The sequence below is a fragment of the Oncorhynchus tshawytscha genome, linkage group LG28 (genome assembly GCF_018296145.1).
Source record: "Oncorhynchus tshawytscha isolate Ot180627B linkage group LG28, Otsh_v2.0, whole genome shotgun sequence".
Taxonomy (NCBI): Eukaryota; Metazoa; Chordata; class Actinopteri; order Salmoniformes; family Salmonidae; genus Oncorhynchus; species Oncorhynchus tshawytscha.
In genome coordinates, this window is record NC_056456.1 from 19,662,793 (window position 1) to 19,679,410 (window position 16,618).

The 16,618-nt window shown below is 43.5% G+C and overlaps 1 protein-coding gene across 3 annotated transcripts in view; it reads right to left on the minus strand.

Annotated features, from left to right (window-relative positions):
- Positions 1-1,073: 1,073 nt before the first annotated feature.
- LOC112226864 (pre-B-cell leukemia transcription factor 1) overlaps positions 1,074-16,618 on the minus strand; it is a 73,797-nt gene continuing 58,252 nt past the window's right edge. The window contains exons 3-9 of one of the 3 annotated variants that reach the window (XM_024391497.2): positions 10,549-10,796; positions 9,378-9,568; positions 8,987-9,122; positions 8,484-8,643; positions 7,326-7,438; positions 6,171-6,260; positions 1,074-4,061 (exon numbers count right to left, since the gene is read on the minus strand). In XM_024391497.2, coding sequence (XP_024247265.1) covers positions 3,969-4,061; positions 6,171-6,260; positions 7,326-7,438; positions 8,484-8,643; positions 8,987-9,122; positions 9,378-9,568; positions 10,549-10,796 — 1,031 coding nt within the window. In that variant the 3' untranslated portion in view covers positions 1,074-3,968. Of the gene's footprint in view, positions 4,062-6,170; positions 6,261-7,304; positions 7,439-8,483; positions 8,644-8,986; positions 9,123-9,377; positions 9,569-10,548; positions 10,797-16,618 lie in introns of all 3 variants that reach the window. The other 2 variants (XM_024391496.2, XM_042307685.1) reach the window with 2 other exon arrangements.

Here is a 16,618-nt window from a genome sequence, read left to right on the forward strand (position 1 = left end):
TGTTGCAGCCTTCCATCTGCCCGTCCTTATCCAATCAACCGTTTGTGGAGAGCAGAAATCCCTCACTATCTTCATAATGTCCACACCATAGTACTGGTATCCATAGCACCACGGACATCAACATAGCCATGGTTTACAGTTCTATTTTTCAAATTGCCCACATTTGCCAATTCAGATAAACTGTGAAATATCACTGCTTTGGATGACAATGGTCATCTTCCGTCTGTGTGACTCTCTGATGTCCATCGCCTGGCTACAGCTCAAATGACCTTTACCAGGGAAGCTCTCTGAAGAACACATCCTGCCTGACGCTTTGTACTGTGGGCGGCCCAGTTTATTTCTAAGGAAGGAGCTGTGGAAATGTCAGATAACATGTGGCAAAGGGGGACCGGACCATTGGTTGTCTAAACCGTGTGAGGATTTGACTGGCACAAAAGCTCTTGGAAAACACTGAAATTGAACGTCCTTCATGTTTGGCGTAACAAAACACTCCAGGGCTTCAACATTTCCATAACCTAAGGGTTATGCTCACATGCATATAAACTGTTAGAGCCAAAACCCTTCACAATGCCCTCGTCGTCAGATGTGACTCCTAAGGTCATATAACAAAGCATGCTGCAGGCCTTCACATCAACTAGTAATGAAAATGCCTGAATGATGATTAGATACGTTTGACTATAAATAAGCGATAGAATGTTACAAATAGAATACAAATATTTTTCTGATATCCGTAATCCTGGCATGTTATTTCATAACTTTGACAAGACCAAGTGAACCAGAATACTATCTGAAACATATATGTAAATGTGTGACAAATGATTCAAAAACACAGCAGTATTTTATTAAAGAACAAATTACATGCATTATATATATATATATATATATATATATATATATATATGAACCTCTCCTTTCAGCTATCAAAACAAAAAAAGCTATTTTATATGGAGTGTGTTATCATATTGCATTTATTGGCAAACAAGCATACATATTTCTAAATCTGGATCCGGAGCAAATGGGTTGTAGAGCTCAGGGTCCCTGTAGAGTATCAAGTAGTTGAGATTCACTTGTAGTTAATACGGGAGTTACAGACAGTTTTATTGAGAGTTATTCCAAAATGAATAAATTATGCATACTTCTACTTTGGCACAACAAATCAATTAATTAGAGGGGACATGGCAAGTGAGCTTTTTTGAACTTGTTAGCACATTGTTTGGGAAGCTGAATTTACAATTGGTGCATTAAAATCCATATCACATTTTTAAAAAACTATAACATTTTGCAAAACTGGCAAATATCAGTATATTATTCTTGTTTTCTCGCTCAAATATTCAATAATAAAATGCCATTGTTTTGTCTTGATGTATTATATAGTAGTATAATAAGTTTAATGTTGAAACTGTAGAAATGATGGTTCAACAAAGAAAGTCAAGTACAATGTGGCAATGTTCACAGAATCACATCATGAGAGAGCTAATTGACAAGAAAATGGGAACCATGAAATACAATAGCACACTATAAAAAGTAAATAACAAAATACTAAAGAATAACTATAGTCCACACAACATAAGGACAAGTATATCAAATGTCCAAACATCTTTGTTTGTCTGAAGGAATTTTCACATCTCTAGTTTTGCTATGGACATTACAGACCTTTTGGCACAACATTCAAAATGCTCATGAATTCTGAGGACTGATAGAAGTCAATTTAAGAAGGGAACAGCAAGGATATAGGTGACATTCTTGATATGGTGAAAGATAGAATGCTGTCATATACTGTAACATTTTGTAATACAAATTCAAATGGCAAAAAAAAAGAAGAGAAACAGAAATCAACTCTGGGTATAAAGAACAATATAGCTCCATTGCAGGAGAGTGCCTTGGAACAGTGGCTGAACAATGAACATTGAATCACAGGAAAACAATGTATCTTCTGAGCTATGTCACGGGGTAAAAAAGCATCTCATGACCTGCGCATCACGGCTACTGTAAGTTCAGTCCTGGTGTTACCTGCATCAGCGGAGCTAGGAGTAACTGAACCATATTAACGTAACGACTTCTCCGTTTAACTACATTCTGATCCCATGTACTCAAAAACAAACTGTTACTACACAGATCCTTGACAGAGATTTTCTCCAGAAATGGCTTCTACAATGGCTTTTTAATTAGGCAGCATTGTTCAGTTGGTTATCGATTTCATTTTCCCTCAGTTAGGATTGCTGCACCAGAATTGGGACAGTTGGCAAAAGGTAAAGTGAGAAATCTAATATATAAGTATATGAGTGAATGTAGCTAGATGGGTTACGACCTCTAAAAAAAAAAAAATAGATGAACAAATATAAGAGTTTTGGTTAACAGTAGCATTTGGCGACTAAAAAACCAAATGAATTTGAAGTGATACAGCGAACGAGGAAATGACATTAGACAAGGACAAAATGACTTGATGTTTTCGCCACTTTGCTCATTATGTCTGCTCTTATTGGCCCCCATAGGCTCCAAAACAATCAGACACAGGAAGTGATTCCAAATGACTTTCAGATTGAGACGATGTGTTCTTTTGTTTAGTTTATTCTCACTGGAATGAATGATGTGATTCAAACTCGTCTAGGTTGTTGATGACAGGTGTTTATTTCCTTTTTTTCTCCTTTTACACATGACATAACTGTAACTTCACACGTTTACCTCTGATGAGACACTGATACTCAATGAGGTGGTTGTTAAAAAGGAAGGCTTTCCTCAGGCCCTCAGACAATCAACAGCACATACTCTATAGCTTTTTCCCAATATCCACACTAGCATACTTAGAATGACGCATGTATTGGGCATGCATTCTAAGTGGTGCGTAGCCTGGCTGACAAGCGACCCACGTGCTGTGACGTCGAGAGCCTGGTGTTAGCAAGACTAAGTGGCACGCTAGTATGGATATCAGAACAGAGCCCTATGAGTGCTTGTGGGCCCACAGATCTCCTGCGTTCTTATCAAAGGGGTCATGGGGCAGAAGTTTATAAATCAGGAAGACACACATCTACAATGTATATTCAATTGTCTACTCAATTTCCATTAAATCCTTTAGATTCGCCAATGGGCATTCTCGTACCAGCACGTTTTCCTTTTCTAATGCCTTCCACCCAGATTGAAGACCTGCTAGTCAGGGTGAAGGGTCCTCAGAGTTCACTAGGCTGACCTGCTTTCCCTAAAAGTCCTCTACGGAGAAACTAACACAAAAACATTTAGTAAATCAAGTTCTAAGTCTTCCTGGTTATTTCCCTGTGGGAGAGGGTAAAGCGAACACAGTTCATCAAGCACACACTGTAAACAGGGGAGCAACATTAAAAGCCTATATGGCGTACCATCGAATAGGCGACCCACTGGGCACAGATGTTAATTCAACGTCGGTTCCACATTGGTTCAACGTAATTTCCTTGAAATGACGTGGAAACAACGTTGATTCAACCAGTATGTGCCCAGTGAGGAGGGACCGCAAAACAAAGAATGGCGAAGTGCTTCTTCCTTACAATGACAAAGTTCATGTTTTAGAAAACAAATAATGAACTTTCGTATTTGTTTACTTTTTAGTCGCTGAGAGGTAGAATTAAGCATTTGAATTGAAGTATACAGGTTTGGTTGTCTAAATGTATTTTATCACTTAATATCATCAATATGAGTAAACCCATCACAGGTAAGTAAGCAATCCAGCCCTCTGAATATCCTGTCAAATCTGTACAAACATTTGTATTAAGAATTTTTGTATCGTTTTGATTTTTGCTTTGAAATTCCTATTACTGTATGTATGCATCTCAAATGTCCCGTAGTACTGTAGCTGAGGAAAGGTTGCTATAGTTATGGTTTTCACAGCACCCCTGAAATCTACAGGACACTGTGTAGTATGCCGCTATGTTTAGGACTGTGATTGGCTCTGCCAGTTCATCGTTGGGTTGTGGTGATGGTGTGTGTGGAGGGTCAAATAATCAGTTGGAGGTATCCGAGTGAACACTTCCAGGTCCTTCTATGGGCGAGGTCACTGACGAGGGGGTCGGAGCATCCTGCCATCCACCATTTGTCTGTGGAGCAAAAATAAATCAATCACATTCATAGAGATAAAATTGTGAGACAATTTGTTGTATGCCTCAGGACACATTTCCTCATAGATACAGGAATAATTTCACATACTGTGTATTATTTTAGCTATATCTGTAGCTAACATGAAACTCTTGAACTGACAAACACCCTTTTGCACTCGGCGGGATTATGCATCTTCCAAATATATTACAAGTACAATTACTCTATCAAGGCACTACAATATAAGACTCCATCTCCCATCTGTCTCAAAATGGCCTCATGTACAGACAATAAAGAGACATGTTATTGAAAACATATAGACGGCACACAACCTCCAAGAGGATGGATGGGAGAATCAATTATATCAAATTATCACATCCGCTACTGGGATGAAAATATAATGGGTTTGTAAAATAGGAGGCAATTTCAATTCCCAGAAGATAGGTAGGCTAAAGAGCATTTGGGACATTAACGGCAATTTCCATGCCATCGGTGAAAGCTGTTGGAGATGGGCTTTGGCACCCTCTTATTTTCAAAACCTGTTATTTCACATAGAGCCAGTCTTTCATCACATTTGAACCGAGGGGAGAGAAAAGAAAACGTTTAAAATCTTCAGCTTTGGTGACACCCTCCGCCTATTTCACAGCCGTAATTACTGTTCAATGATAGAAGAGGAGAGGTCTGCCATGTGAACGTTGCTTCCTGCCTCAGCTCAGTCATTAGAAACCTCAGAATGAGTGGAAATTGTTTCGCTGCACAATGAAAAATATCCATCCAGGATCGAAAGCTTCTACAGAAAAAATAATAACATGATTTCTACAATTTAAAAGAAGAAGTGTTTTAGAATGACATAATCTTTTCAGTGTTTGGATTTGGCATGGGCCTATTTATTAGGCCTATTTATTAGGCCTATTTATTAGGCCTATTTATTAGGCCTATTTATTCACTGCAAGTTGATGTTCGAATACTTTCAAAAATAATTGCATTCAGATTCGGCTCAGATTTTGAGGTATGGGGCAGAAGGTCCCAATATCTGCACAGACAGATGTGTGTTTAAGACTGATGAGCTGCAAATGTGAATGCCCGTACTGTTTGGCCAAAGGCTGCCTCCCAGAAACCACCTTCTATGCATCCATTGACTAACATACCGCAACCGACCGTGCTCTTATCATTGGCCATTTTCATCAGCCCTCATTTAGCTTAGTTCTAACATACTTTACTGAGGAAGCTAATGGAGGGGTTGAATGGAGAACGTCTTCCTTCCACCACTACATAATTTTTTGGCATCTTGTCTAGGATATTACAGGGCGCGCTGCTGTCGGCGTCATTGTAGTTGTTGGACGAATGATGCGACCAATGCGCTCAGACTGCTGGCCCAGACCCCCTCTCAGCCTGCTGTGACTGTCTTATTGATTCCCCTCTCTACAACACAGCCTGTCACTGTAGATCTTAACACTACACCCACCCCCTCCAGTGTTCCCAGCCCTGCCCTGACACAATACCCCTTTCAGAACGTGCTGTTCTTAACATCAGCTCGTCGAGTTATTTTAGGGTGGTAAATAAATTGGACTGGAGCTTGTACTCCAGGGCAATTTTTTATTTTTTTATTTTGATCCCAAATGAGATCTGTGCTTCTTTTCATTTGGTGCCATGTGAGCTGAGTGTTGGACAGGCAGGGGGACACCTGTGGCCTTGCTCCTGTCGGCTGCAGGTGCCTCGCTAACACTAATGTCACCAGACAGACCAGCTCTAAGCGTGTCCGTACGTCCAGCCGACCGGCTTCTCGCTCTGTCTGACTCCTGCCTTGTTGCCTGGTGCCCGGGGCATGACCGGCACAGGGGCCGTTGCCTGGACAACAGCCCAGCCACCAACAGGCCACTGCTAACTAAGTGGCATCCCACACCCGTTGGCTTTGAAATAATTGGGCAAAGGGACAAACTGAAACCTAATAAAGGTATTGCATCGGAAACAAAAGAAGAATAGCTACAGAAGTATAGTATAGAAATAGTTAGCTTCTTTTTCTTTCAAAGAGACCAAAGTAAGAATAGAAAGGCAATATTGTGATGAAATGACAGACGGTTGTTGTTGTTTTTTGGTGGTGGTGTTCTTACGTTGATGCCCTGTGGACTGTACATCTGGCTGGCGGCGAGACTGTCACTGTATCCTCCTGTCTGGCTGATAACATGGCGAAGAGTATCCACCTGGAACACACACACACACAGAGAGAGAGAAATGTGTGGGTCAGACAGACAAAAGCTAGACATGACAAAGATCTTCATGCATAAGGTCAGAGAGCAAAAGGGTATCCTGGGAAAGGTTACAGCATCGGTTTAGAATGATCAGGTTCAACACAAAAGATATCACAAATGAACAAAGACAAATGACCACAAACACCATCACGAGGGAACTTATATGAATATCTGGTTAAAATTCAAAGAGGAACAAAACTGCAACAAATTGACTATTTCCAATTGCTTCTACGACTCAAAATTCATCTTCACTCCTCAGCGTCTGGGAAGACATTTTGAAGTGCGCAGCCAAATTACCTTTTGACAAGGACATTGTTTTTCAATGAAGTATCAACCCAGGAGACCTCTTATCCACCTTAGGGGGTTAATCCTATGCATATTTATGAAACACCTGAGCATTTGGAGAGTTGATTTAAAAAGAAAGGAGGGATGGATGGAGGGATAGGGCTGGGGGGCTAGAGGGGGTTGAATCAAATGAGAATGTCACCACGGGTGGTAATCCTCCCACCAAACCTATTGTGAGTGAGACTCCCTCCCAATCCCAACACTCAGAAACTCTGTGCTGGCCATAGTTGTCCAACAGGGCAAGGTCAGAGGACTGTTGTGCACCAGTGGCTACGACAACTGTTGTCAGGAGTGTTGACGAGTCTTGTATTGTTTCCAAAACTGTCTGCAGTCGTCTATTCATTCATGAGCCTGACAATGGCCGCCATATTAGTGCTATGGCTGAAGGCCACGTATAACCTCTGTCTCACGGACTAGGTCAAGTGACTCTGCTCTGGGCTCTTGATGATTTCAATGGAACATTTCTAGGCCGGACAGTGCCTGAACCACTGAGCAGGGAAATTCAGTCTTATAATATAAGACCTTATATGGCTGTCCGCCGTGGTTGGTTGACTATGCCTTCAACGGGCCACAAATTGGCCACTGTACGACTACTAGCTGGGTTCCTATCTACATGACAACTAGTGTACCAATAATTCATGGGTTACGTACTAGTTTCTGCGAGGATCCTACCTGGGACTGAACGTTGGCCCCTACCCCAGCCCCCTGGTATGAGTCCCCATTCAGAGCCTGCACACTCATGAACAAGTCTCCGGAGTTTGACATGTTAAAAGAGCCAGCAGAACCTGGAAGGACAGACAGTGAAAGAGAGAACGAGAGAGAAGTGGGGAAGGACGGTGGAAAGAGAAGAGAGGAAAGAGGAGTTAACACGATCATGCAACCGAAAAAGTGCAGTCAGGTGGGTTAGTGGGAGAGGGTTGAAAGCCAAATGTGGTGTTGTGAACAGGGAACGACATCAGTGACCAATCACCATCTACACTGACTATATTTACCTATGGAAATGTACTGGCAAGGGATGTTCTCAGCATAATATACTATACTAATACAACTATACCAACTACTACTTCTGTGGTAATTATGATGATAATCATATTATCAAGAATATTGAGGTTAGGGGTGAAAAACCGGGGTGAAACAAATGCAGAATAGATGGATTGTCTTGCAGTTTAAGTTCCTTGCTACCGGACCGGTTGGCTCATTAAGGAAGTACTAATCGATCAGCAGGAAGAACTGAAAGAATCCTCTTTGTCCTTTAATGGAGCCAAACTCCCCAGATGTTAAAGGAGAACGCAGCCTAACTTGATTTCAAGGCAGAAAAAACACAAGACTAGACCATAGCCCAACACAGCTGAAGAGTCAACATGATGACAAAGGACTAGGCTGGGACGCCACAGGATAGTTATTTCTCTAACCAAGACTCCAAGAGTTCAATATGTCTACTGTGTTCACCCGACAAACCCCAGAGAGAGAGGGACCAGGCCACAGGTTATTGGGCCAGTTTAGGAAGGAGGGGGGGGGGTGCAGACAGTACTTTGTTATTCAAAAGGAAAAGAGCCGAGACTAGATTCTTGAGTTGGGGCCCAGGGTTGGGTAAAGCCAGGTTTTCTAATCAGTGCTCTACACCTCTCTGCTCAACTGTGTCATATTTCTGAATTGAATTGTCCATACTACTGTAGTGTGGATACCTTTCAATGTAGCTTATATAATGCTTCAGCACTCTATATGATCTAGCATTGTTCAGTTGGGTATACTATGCAGCCAAACTAACATTAACAGAACTGACTTGGTACCCTACTGGTCACATCCGTTATGGCTGGTATTGATACTGACCTGCAGAGTTGGGGGTGGAGGGGGAGTTGGCCTGGCTGCCATGGGCTGATACATTGGTTGCACTGACAGCTGTCTTCGCGGCGTACATGTTGGCTTCCTCTTGGAACTTGCCAATGTTTTTCTTGTATCGGATCCTCTTGTTTCCAAACCAGTTCGATACCTGTAACATAAAGTACATATTACATGACAAGAAATTAAACTAAAGTTTATTACAACGATTGTTTGAGCAAGGTATTATGTAGAAAACACATCTTTCGAGAAACCAGATTGTCAAGAAACCAGATTGTCAAGAAACCAGATTCCCATTGAGAGTGACACGAGCTCTGGTCAAAATCAGTACACTATGTAGGGAATAGGGTGCCATTTTGGATGCAGGCTCTTCTAGCGGACTTCCTGTGACATAGCAGTGTGAATGCAATTGTCAAACAAAATGGCCATGCTAGCTAGATGGCTCATAGGTTTATGTGGGTCAAGAAAGAAGACTATGTGGCGGCATAGTGTACCTGTGACACTGTGATGGAGCACTTCTTGCCCAGCTCTTCCTTGGCCTCCTCACTGGGGTAGGGGTTGGACAGGTGGGAGTAGAAATATTCATTTAGGATCTCTGTTGCCTGCTTGTTGAAGTTCCTTCTCTTTCGTCTGCAGAGATAGAGAGAGAGAGAAATATATTAAATATCACAATTACAGGTAATTTCCTTCATTACAGTATATTAGAGAGAGATAGCTGGACTACATTGTCTCCATCATCGCACTCTACAAAAATCTGTTGTCTTTGGTGTAGAGCGACCCAGGATACACTCTGTTTTTTATTTATTTTTTATCAGCAGACACACGCAGAGAGAGACACACACAGACACGTCACACACACACACACACACACAGTCCCACACAGACCTGGCGTCGAGGAAGCGTGAGCGTAGGATCATGACGGCCTCGCAGGTGCTCTGTTTGAGCTGCATCTGGATGGAGCTGAACTTGCGGTGGATGATCCCCACCATGCGCTCGATCTCTTTGGGTGAGATGGGACGTGTGCGACTCTGCTCCCTCAGCAGGTTCATCACATGGGTGGTAAACTCGTTACATGCCTAAAGACAGACACACTCATATGAGGCAGATAGCAATCGCACGCACTTGGATACAGTAGAGAAGTAAGACACTGCTAGCATTGTTAGTATTACCAGTATCATAAGTAGTGGTAGTAATACTATCGATGTACAGTAATGTGGCAGTAATGTATTGCAGTGCTGTGGCAGAAACAACAGCAGTGGATGGGGTAGACAAGCAGTGAGAATGTCTTTGTCTATTGAGGAGACCTTTTCTTCAATCGTGAGGAAGAAAGTGACAAGTGAAGACGTCTAAAATGACAGGAGGCTTTCATTCCTGTTCAAGTTCAGCAGGTTTGAACTGTCTTCCTGTCTCTCTCTCGCTCCACTTCCCTCTCTGTCTTTTCACTCAGTGTCTCTCTCATTCTCTTTCTCTGTCAGAATCAGTCACTGGGAAGTGTCTGCTGCATTTGGGGACAGGGGAGTCTGTTGATTGTCAGCACCAGGGTCGTGTCAGTTGAAACGAGACTCAGTTCATAGCAAACAGCCGTTCCGCCCGTACACTCAGTTGCAGTAGTACACGTAGCGGTGACATGAGTATTCTCAGGTGCAAATGTAACACTGTGACAGGAAGTGATGACGGGCCTGCTTTGAGATGATGACAGGCGGTAATATATTTGACATCAATGGGAAGGACGGGATGCTCACTTGGCATAGGACTTGTGTGTGACTGATAAAATGATTGCCAGCTGAAAAGGGATTTCTGAAAGCGTGGTTGTGTGCACTGACTTGTGTGCAGTCTGAGTGTAGTGAGATTGCAGTGGGGTCGTCTATTGGATGGGAGAGAGGACAGTTACAAGGGTCCTCAATATGTAGTGAGATGGCAGAAATCAGAGTAGGGGGGAGCTTAGGCCGAAAGGGGTTACCTATAGGAAGTAAGAGGGGTTGTGAGGGTCTTCTTAGAGCAGAGAGGGCTTATGGGAAAGGAAAGAGCGTTTACGAGGGGCGTGGTCTGTCCTCACCTGTTCATACTTCTCCAGCTCTGTGTGGTAGATCCCGCGGATCTGAGTCAGCTTGGCCCGGTAGTCTGAGTGTTCTGTTGAGTTGTCCTGGCCCACCCCTCCTCCCGCTGCTGCCGCCGCCGCTGCTGCTGCCGCAGACCCGCCCCCTTTCTCTGGTCCGGACACGCCCTCCGCCAGCAGCATGTTGTCCAATCGCATGAGCTGGGCATCTGGAGCATCGTCCTCCTGGGTGCCACGGATACTGAGCACTGTAGAGACAATAGTTAGTAAGAAACTTCTCTAGTGATGTAAAAACGAACACAACACTGATGCATTGCAAAGTCCGATGATCAGCACTGCAAAGAAAAGAGGCCCAGTTAATATGAATGAACAGTGTTTGGGTGAGAACTGGAGTGAGTGTACCAGTCACCAACGGTGAGAATGCAGTCTACTACTCTATTTTCTTCTTACCATAGTCTTCAACCTGTTCTGTGTGAAATATGACCATATCTTTAATAGCCCATGACTGTGCCATAAAAACCTGGATGTTAGTGAGCCTGGCAGCACCCAAGATAATAAAACTATCATCTCATTGATTTTGAATATCATTTCATGTAAATAATTAACACAGACTTCCATGAGAGTTCATTTTCCTTTGCACTCCAGGAGAGCAGATTACGATATTTACTCACTGGCTAAAACAATAACATTGTGTCATAAAAAGATTAGAATCTTCCCGGTCAGCAAACTAATAATATCATCATTCATAACCTAACGGGTTAAAATTGTGTAATATCAATATAGATCATCTCAGTGATAAGGGGCAAAAACAATGTATCAACACCAGATTAAGAGAAAAAGCTAAGATGCTGCCTTAGTCTTATTTATGCATCACAGTCACATCATGATAATTGTTTTTTATATTAAAGATGCACTATGCAGAAATCGCTCCACCATTTTCTGGTGGCTAAAATTCTAAAATAGTTTGCCTAATTTCAGTTTAGTGTAGAGAATCAATGTACCATCTAAACCGCCGCAAAATATATTTTCCTTAAACCAAAATATTGTATTTTCAGCTGTTTGAAGCTGGTGTACAAAACCAAAAGTAGAAATAGGGCACATAGAACAGATCTACAGCTTCTTAGACCTGCTTTCAATGAGAATGACAGATATACAGTGCCTTGCGAAAGTATTCGGCCCCCTTGAATTTTGCGACCTTTTGCCACATTTCAGGCTTCAAACATAAAGATATAAAACTGTATTTTTTTGTGAAGAATCAACAACAAGTGGGACACAATCATGAAGTGGAACGACATTTATTGGATATTTCAAACTTTTTTAACAAATCAAAAACTGAAAAATTGGGCGTGCAAAATTATTCAGCCCCTTTACTTTCAGTGCAGCAAACTCTCTCCAGAAGTTCAGTGAGGATCTCTGAATGATCCAATGTTGACCTAAATGACTAATGATGATAAATACAATCCACCTGTGTGTAATCAAGTCTCCGTATAAATGCACCTGCACTGTGATAGTCTCAGAGGTCCGTTAAAAGCGCAGAGAGCATCATGAAGAACAAGGAACACACCAGGCAGGTCCGAGATACTGTTGTGAAGAAGTTTAAAGCCGGATTTGGATACAAAAAGATTTCCCAAGCTTTAAACATCCCAAGGGGCACTGTGCAAGCGATAATATTGAAATGGAAGGAGTATCAGACCACTGCAAATCTACCAAGACCTGGCCGTCCCTCTAAACTTTCAGCTCATACAAGGAGAAGACTGATCAGAGATGCAGCCAAGAGGCCCATGATCACTCTGGATGAACTGCAGAGATCTACAGCTGAGGTGGGAGACTCTGTCCATAGGACAACAATCAGTCGCATATTGCACAAATCTGGCCTTTATGGAAGAGTGGCAAGAAAAAAGCCATTTCTTAAAGATATCCATAAAAAGTGTTGTTTAAAGTTTGCCACAAGCCACCTGGGAGACACACCAAACATGTGGAAGAAGGTGCTCTGGTCAGATGAAACCAAAATTGAACTTTTTGGCAACAATGCAAAACGTTATGTTAGGCGTAAAAGCAACACAGCTCATCACCCTGAACACACCATCCCCACTGTCAAACATGGTGGTGCGAGCATCATGGTTTGGGCCTGCTTTTCTTCAGCAGGGACAGGGAAGATGGTTCAAATTGATGGGAAGATGGATGGAGCCAAATACAGGACCATTCTGGAAGAAAACCTGATGGAGTCTGCAAAAGACCTGAGACTGGGACGGAGATTTGTCTTCCAACAAGACAATGATCCAAAACATAAAGCAAAATCTACAATGGAATGGTTCAAAAATAAACATATCCAGGTGTTAGAATGGCCAAGTCAAAGTCCAGACCTGAATCCAATCGAGAATCTGTGGAAAGAACTGAAAACTGCTGTTCACAAATGCTCTCCATCCCACCTCACTGAGCTCGAGCTGTTTTGCAAGGAGGAATGGGAAAAAATTTCAGTCTCTCGATGTGCAAAACTGATAGAGACATACCCCAAGCGACTTACAGCTGTAATCGCAGCAAAAGGTGGCGCTACAAAGTATTAACTTAAGGGGGCTGAATAATTTTGCACGACCAATTTTTCAGTTTTTGATTTGTTAAAAAAGTTTGAAACATCCAATAAATGTCGTTCCACTTCATGATTGTGTCCCACTTGTTGTTGATTCTTCACAAAAAAATACAGTTTTATATCTTTATGTTTGAAGCCTGAAATGTGGCAAAAGGTCGCAAAGTTCAAGGGGGCCGAATACTTTCGCAAGGCACTGTATATATCACATTTCTACGTGCATTTGGTCGAGTTGCCCAAAAAGTTACATATTGCGGCTTTAATAAATAAATACTAAGCTAGATTTTGAGTAACGCTAGAAAACAGCAAAATTCAAGGACTCCCTATGGCTGAAGAAACGGTGCTAACAAGGTAGTTGTCAGACATATGTCAGACATATTTAGGCGACTGGCCCTTCTGGCTACTGGCCCACTGCTGTCCGTGTTCACACAGTTTGGGGTGTCCAGTAACAGTGATGGGTGAAGTGGCCCTAGTTTGAACCTTGGCCTCACCCCTCACACCCCCACAGACACTGAGCTTTCTGCTACCTCCCCAACAGTGGTAGCCAGTACCACAGAGTGCAGAAGGATGTTTCTTGGGACATACCCCCCAATGCACACAGATAAATTTATAGACCCACACCCAACACCTACAAAAAAGGTTAACTTGTGACTGTTTACAGCATGTGACTATGCTTCACCACGGTCCTGGAACAGTACAGGGCTGTTTTAAGGTACTGGACCAACAGGGCTGACAAACTGATATTGGACCAACAGGGCTGTTTCACATGGTACTGGACCAGGGCTCTGTTTCACCTCAGGTAGGCTGAAGACCAGGGCTGTTTCACCAAATTGCACCCTCAAACTGTTTCACAGATGCACCAGGGCTGCATCCTGGTACTGGCCAACAGGGCTGTGTTTCACTGCATGGTACTGGACCAGGGCTCTGTTTCACTATGGTACTTGACCAGGGCTCTGTTTCACTATGGTACTTGACCAGGGCTGTTTCAAATATTGCCCTCCAGGGCACCTCACTACCCGGCTACTGGAAGGGCCTAAAGATCATCATGGTACATGGAACCAGGCTGTGCCACTGCCTGGACCAGGGCTGTTTCCAGAAGATATTGGACCCTCAGGGCTGTTTCATCAAAGTACTGGGACCAGGGACTGAAAAACAGCTTCACTATCTACTGGCCATCAGACTGTTAAACAGCCACCAGGGCTGTTTCATTGAGTGGTACTGCCACCACTGTCACTATGGTACTGGACTCTACAGGGCTTTTTCATATGGTACTGACCAGGAAATGATGTTTCACTAGCCACTTTAAACAATGCTACCTTTATAATGATATTGGACCCTACATTGCTGTTTATGCATGGTACTGGACCAGGGCTGTTTCATCCTTGGTACTGGACCAACAGGGCTGTGTTTCACTATGGTACTGGACCAGGGCTCTGTTTCACTATGGTACTTGACCAGGGCTCTGTTTCACTACTGGTACTTGACCAGGGCTGTTTTGCACTATGATGCTCTGTACCATCACTGTTTCACTATCCTACTGTACATATTCTTTTTCCCTTACACTGGACCAGGGCTGTTTTTTTGGTATTGTTAGGGCTAGATTACTTGGTACTGGATTACAGGGCTGTGTTTCACTATGGTACTGGAAGCCAGGGCTCTGTTTCACTATGGTATTAACAGGGCTGTTTCAACTATGATATTGTGACAAATAAAATTTGATTTGATTTGATTTGGTTTGGATTTAGCTGTGTTTCACTACGGTACTGGACCAGCCAGTACCACAGAGTGCAAAGGGCTGTTTCTTGGCACATACCCCCCAATGCACCAGGGCTGTTTATAGGTACTGGACCAGGGCACCTACAAAAATGTTAACTGGTGACTGTTTACTTTATGTGACTATGCTTCACTACGGTCCTGGACCAACAGGGCTGTTTCACTATGGTACTGGACCAACAGGGCTGTTTCACTATGATATTGGACCAACAGGGCTGTTTCACTATGGTACTGGACCAGGGCTCTGTTTCACTATGGTACTTGACCAGGGCTGTTTCACTATGATATTGGACCCTCAGGGCTGTTTCACTATGGTACTGGACCAGGGCTGTTTCACTATGGTACTGGACCAGGGCTCTGTTTCACTATGGTACTGGACCAGGCTCTGTTTCACTATGGTACTTGACCAGGGCTGTTTCACTATGGTATTGGACCCTAGGGCTGTTTCACTATGGTACTGGACCAGGGCTCTGTTTCACTATGGTACTGGGCCAACAGGGCTGTTTCACTATGGTACTGGACCAACAGGGCTGTTTCACTATGGTACTGGACCAACAGGGCTGTTTCACCAAACAGGGCTGTGTTTCACTATGGTACTGGACCAGGGCTGTGTTTCACTATGGTACTGGACCAGGGCTCTGTTTCACTATGGAACTGGACCAACAGGGCTGTTTCACTATGGTACTGGACCAGGCTGTGTTTCACTATGGTACTGGACCAACAGGGCTGTTTCACTATGGTACTGGACCAGGGCTGTGTTCAACTATGGTACTGGACCAAAAGGGCTGTTTCACTATGGTACTGGACCAGGGCTGTTTCACTATGGTACTGGACCAGGGCTGTTTCACTATGGTACTGGACCAACAGGGCTGTGTTTCACTATGGTACTGGACCAGGGCTCTGTTTCACTATGGTACTTGACCAGGGCTCTGTTTCACTATGGTACTTGACCAGGGCTGTTTCACTATGATATTGGACCCTCAGGGCTGTTTCACTATGGTACTGGACTAGGCTGTGTTTCACTACGGTACTGGACCAGGGCTGTTTCACTATGGTACTGGACCAGGGCTGTGTTTCACTATGGTACTGGACCAACAGGGCTGTGTTTCACTATGGTACTGGACCAGGCTGTGTTTCACTATGGTACTGGACCAGGGCTGTGTGTTGTGGACCACCCTGCTCTCCCTCTGTCTGCCACTAGAAGGCTCCCTAAGTAAAGGAGCAGAGCTTTCTGTCTCCTCACAGAGGTGGTGAAAACAACCAGGTGTAGCCTGTTCATTTCATCCACCATCTTTACCAACAAAGACAGGCAGCATACACTACACTATCAGGACAGAGTGTCCTGCATCGATTCATCTGTATACTAACCAACTATAAGGGCTAAATCATTCCCTGTAAACATGCAGTATTTACAATTGCTAAGAGTGACAATTTGACAGAATCTCGGTAAATGACAGTGGCTTGCTGAGAGAGAGATGTGCTGGAGTAGACTGTCTGTCTGGCACAGGTTTCAGTATGTTGCTATGCTCTGGTCTGTGGCTTTGTCCATGGGATGAGCTGCCTGCCTGCTGACCTCTCCAGTGAGAGAGACGTCAAGATGGATTCCTAGGCCGTCAGGGAGAACCGGTCTCTCCCATGAACCCTCTCCCCTCCTCCTCCCCCTCCCCCTCCCTCACCCCAATCAGCTCCACCATCCGAGCATGCAGACTCAGG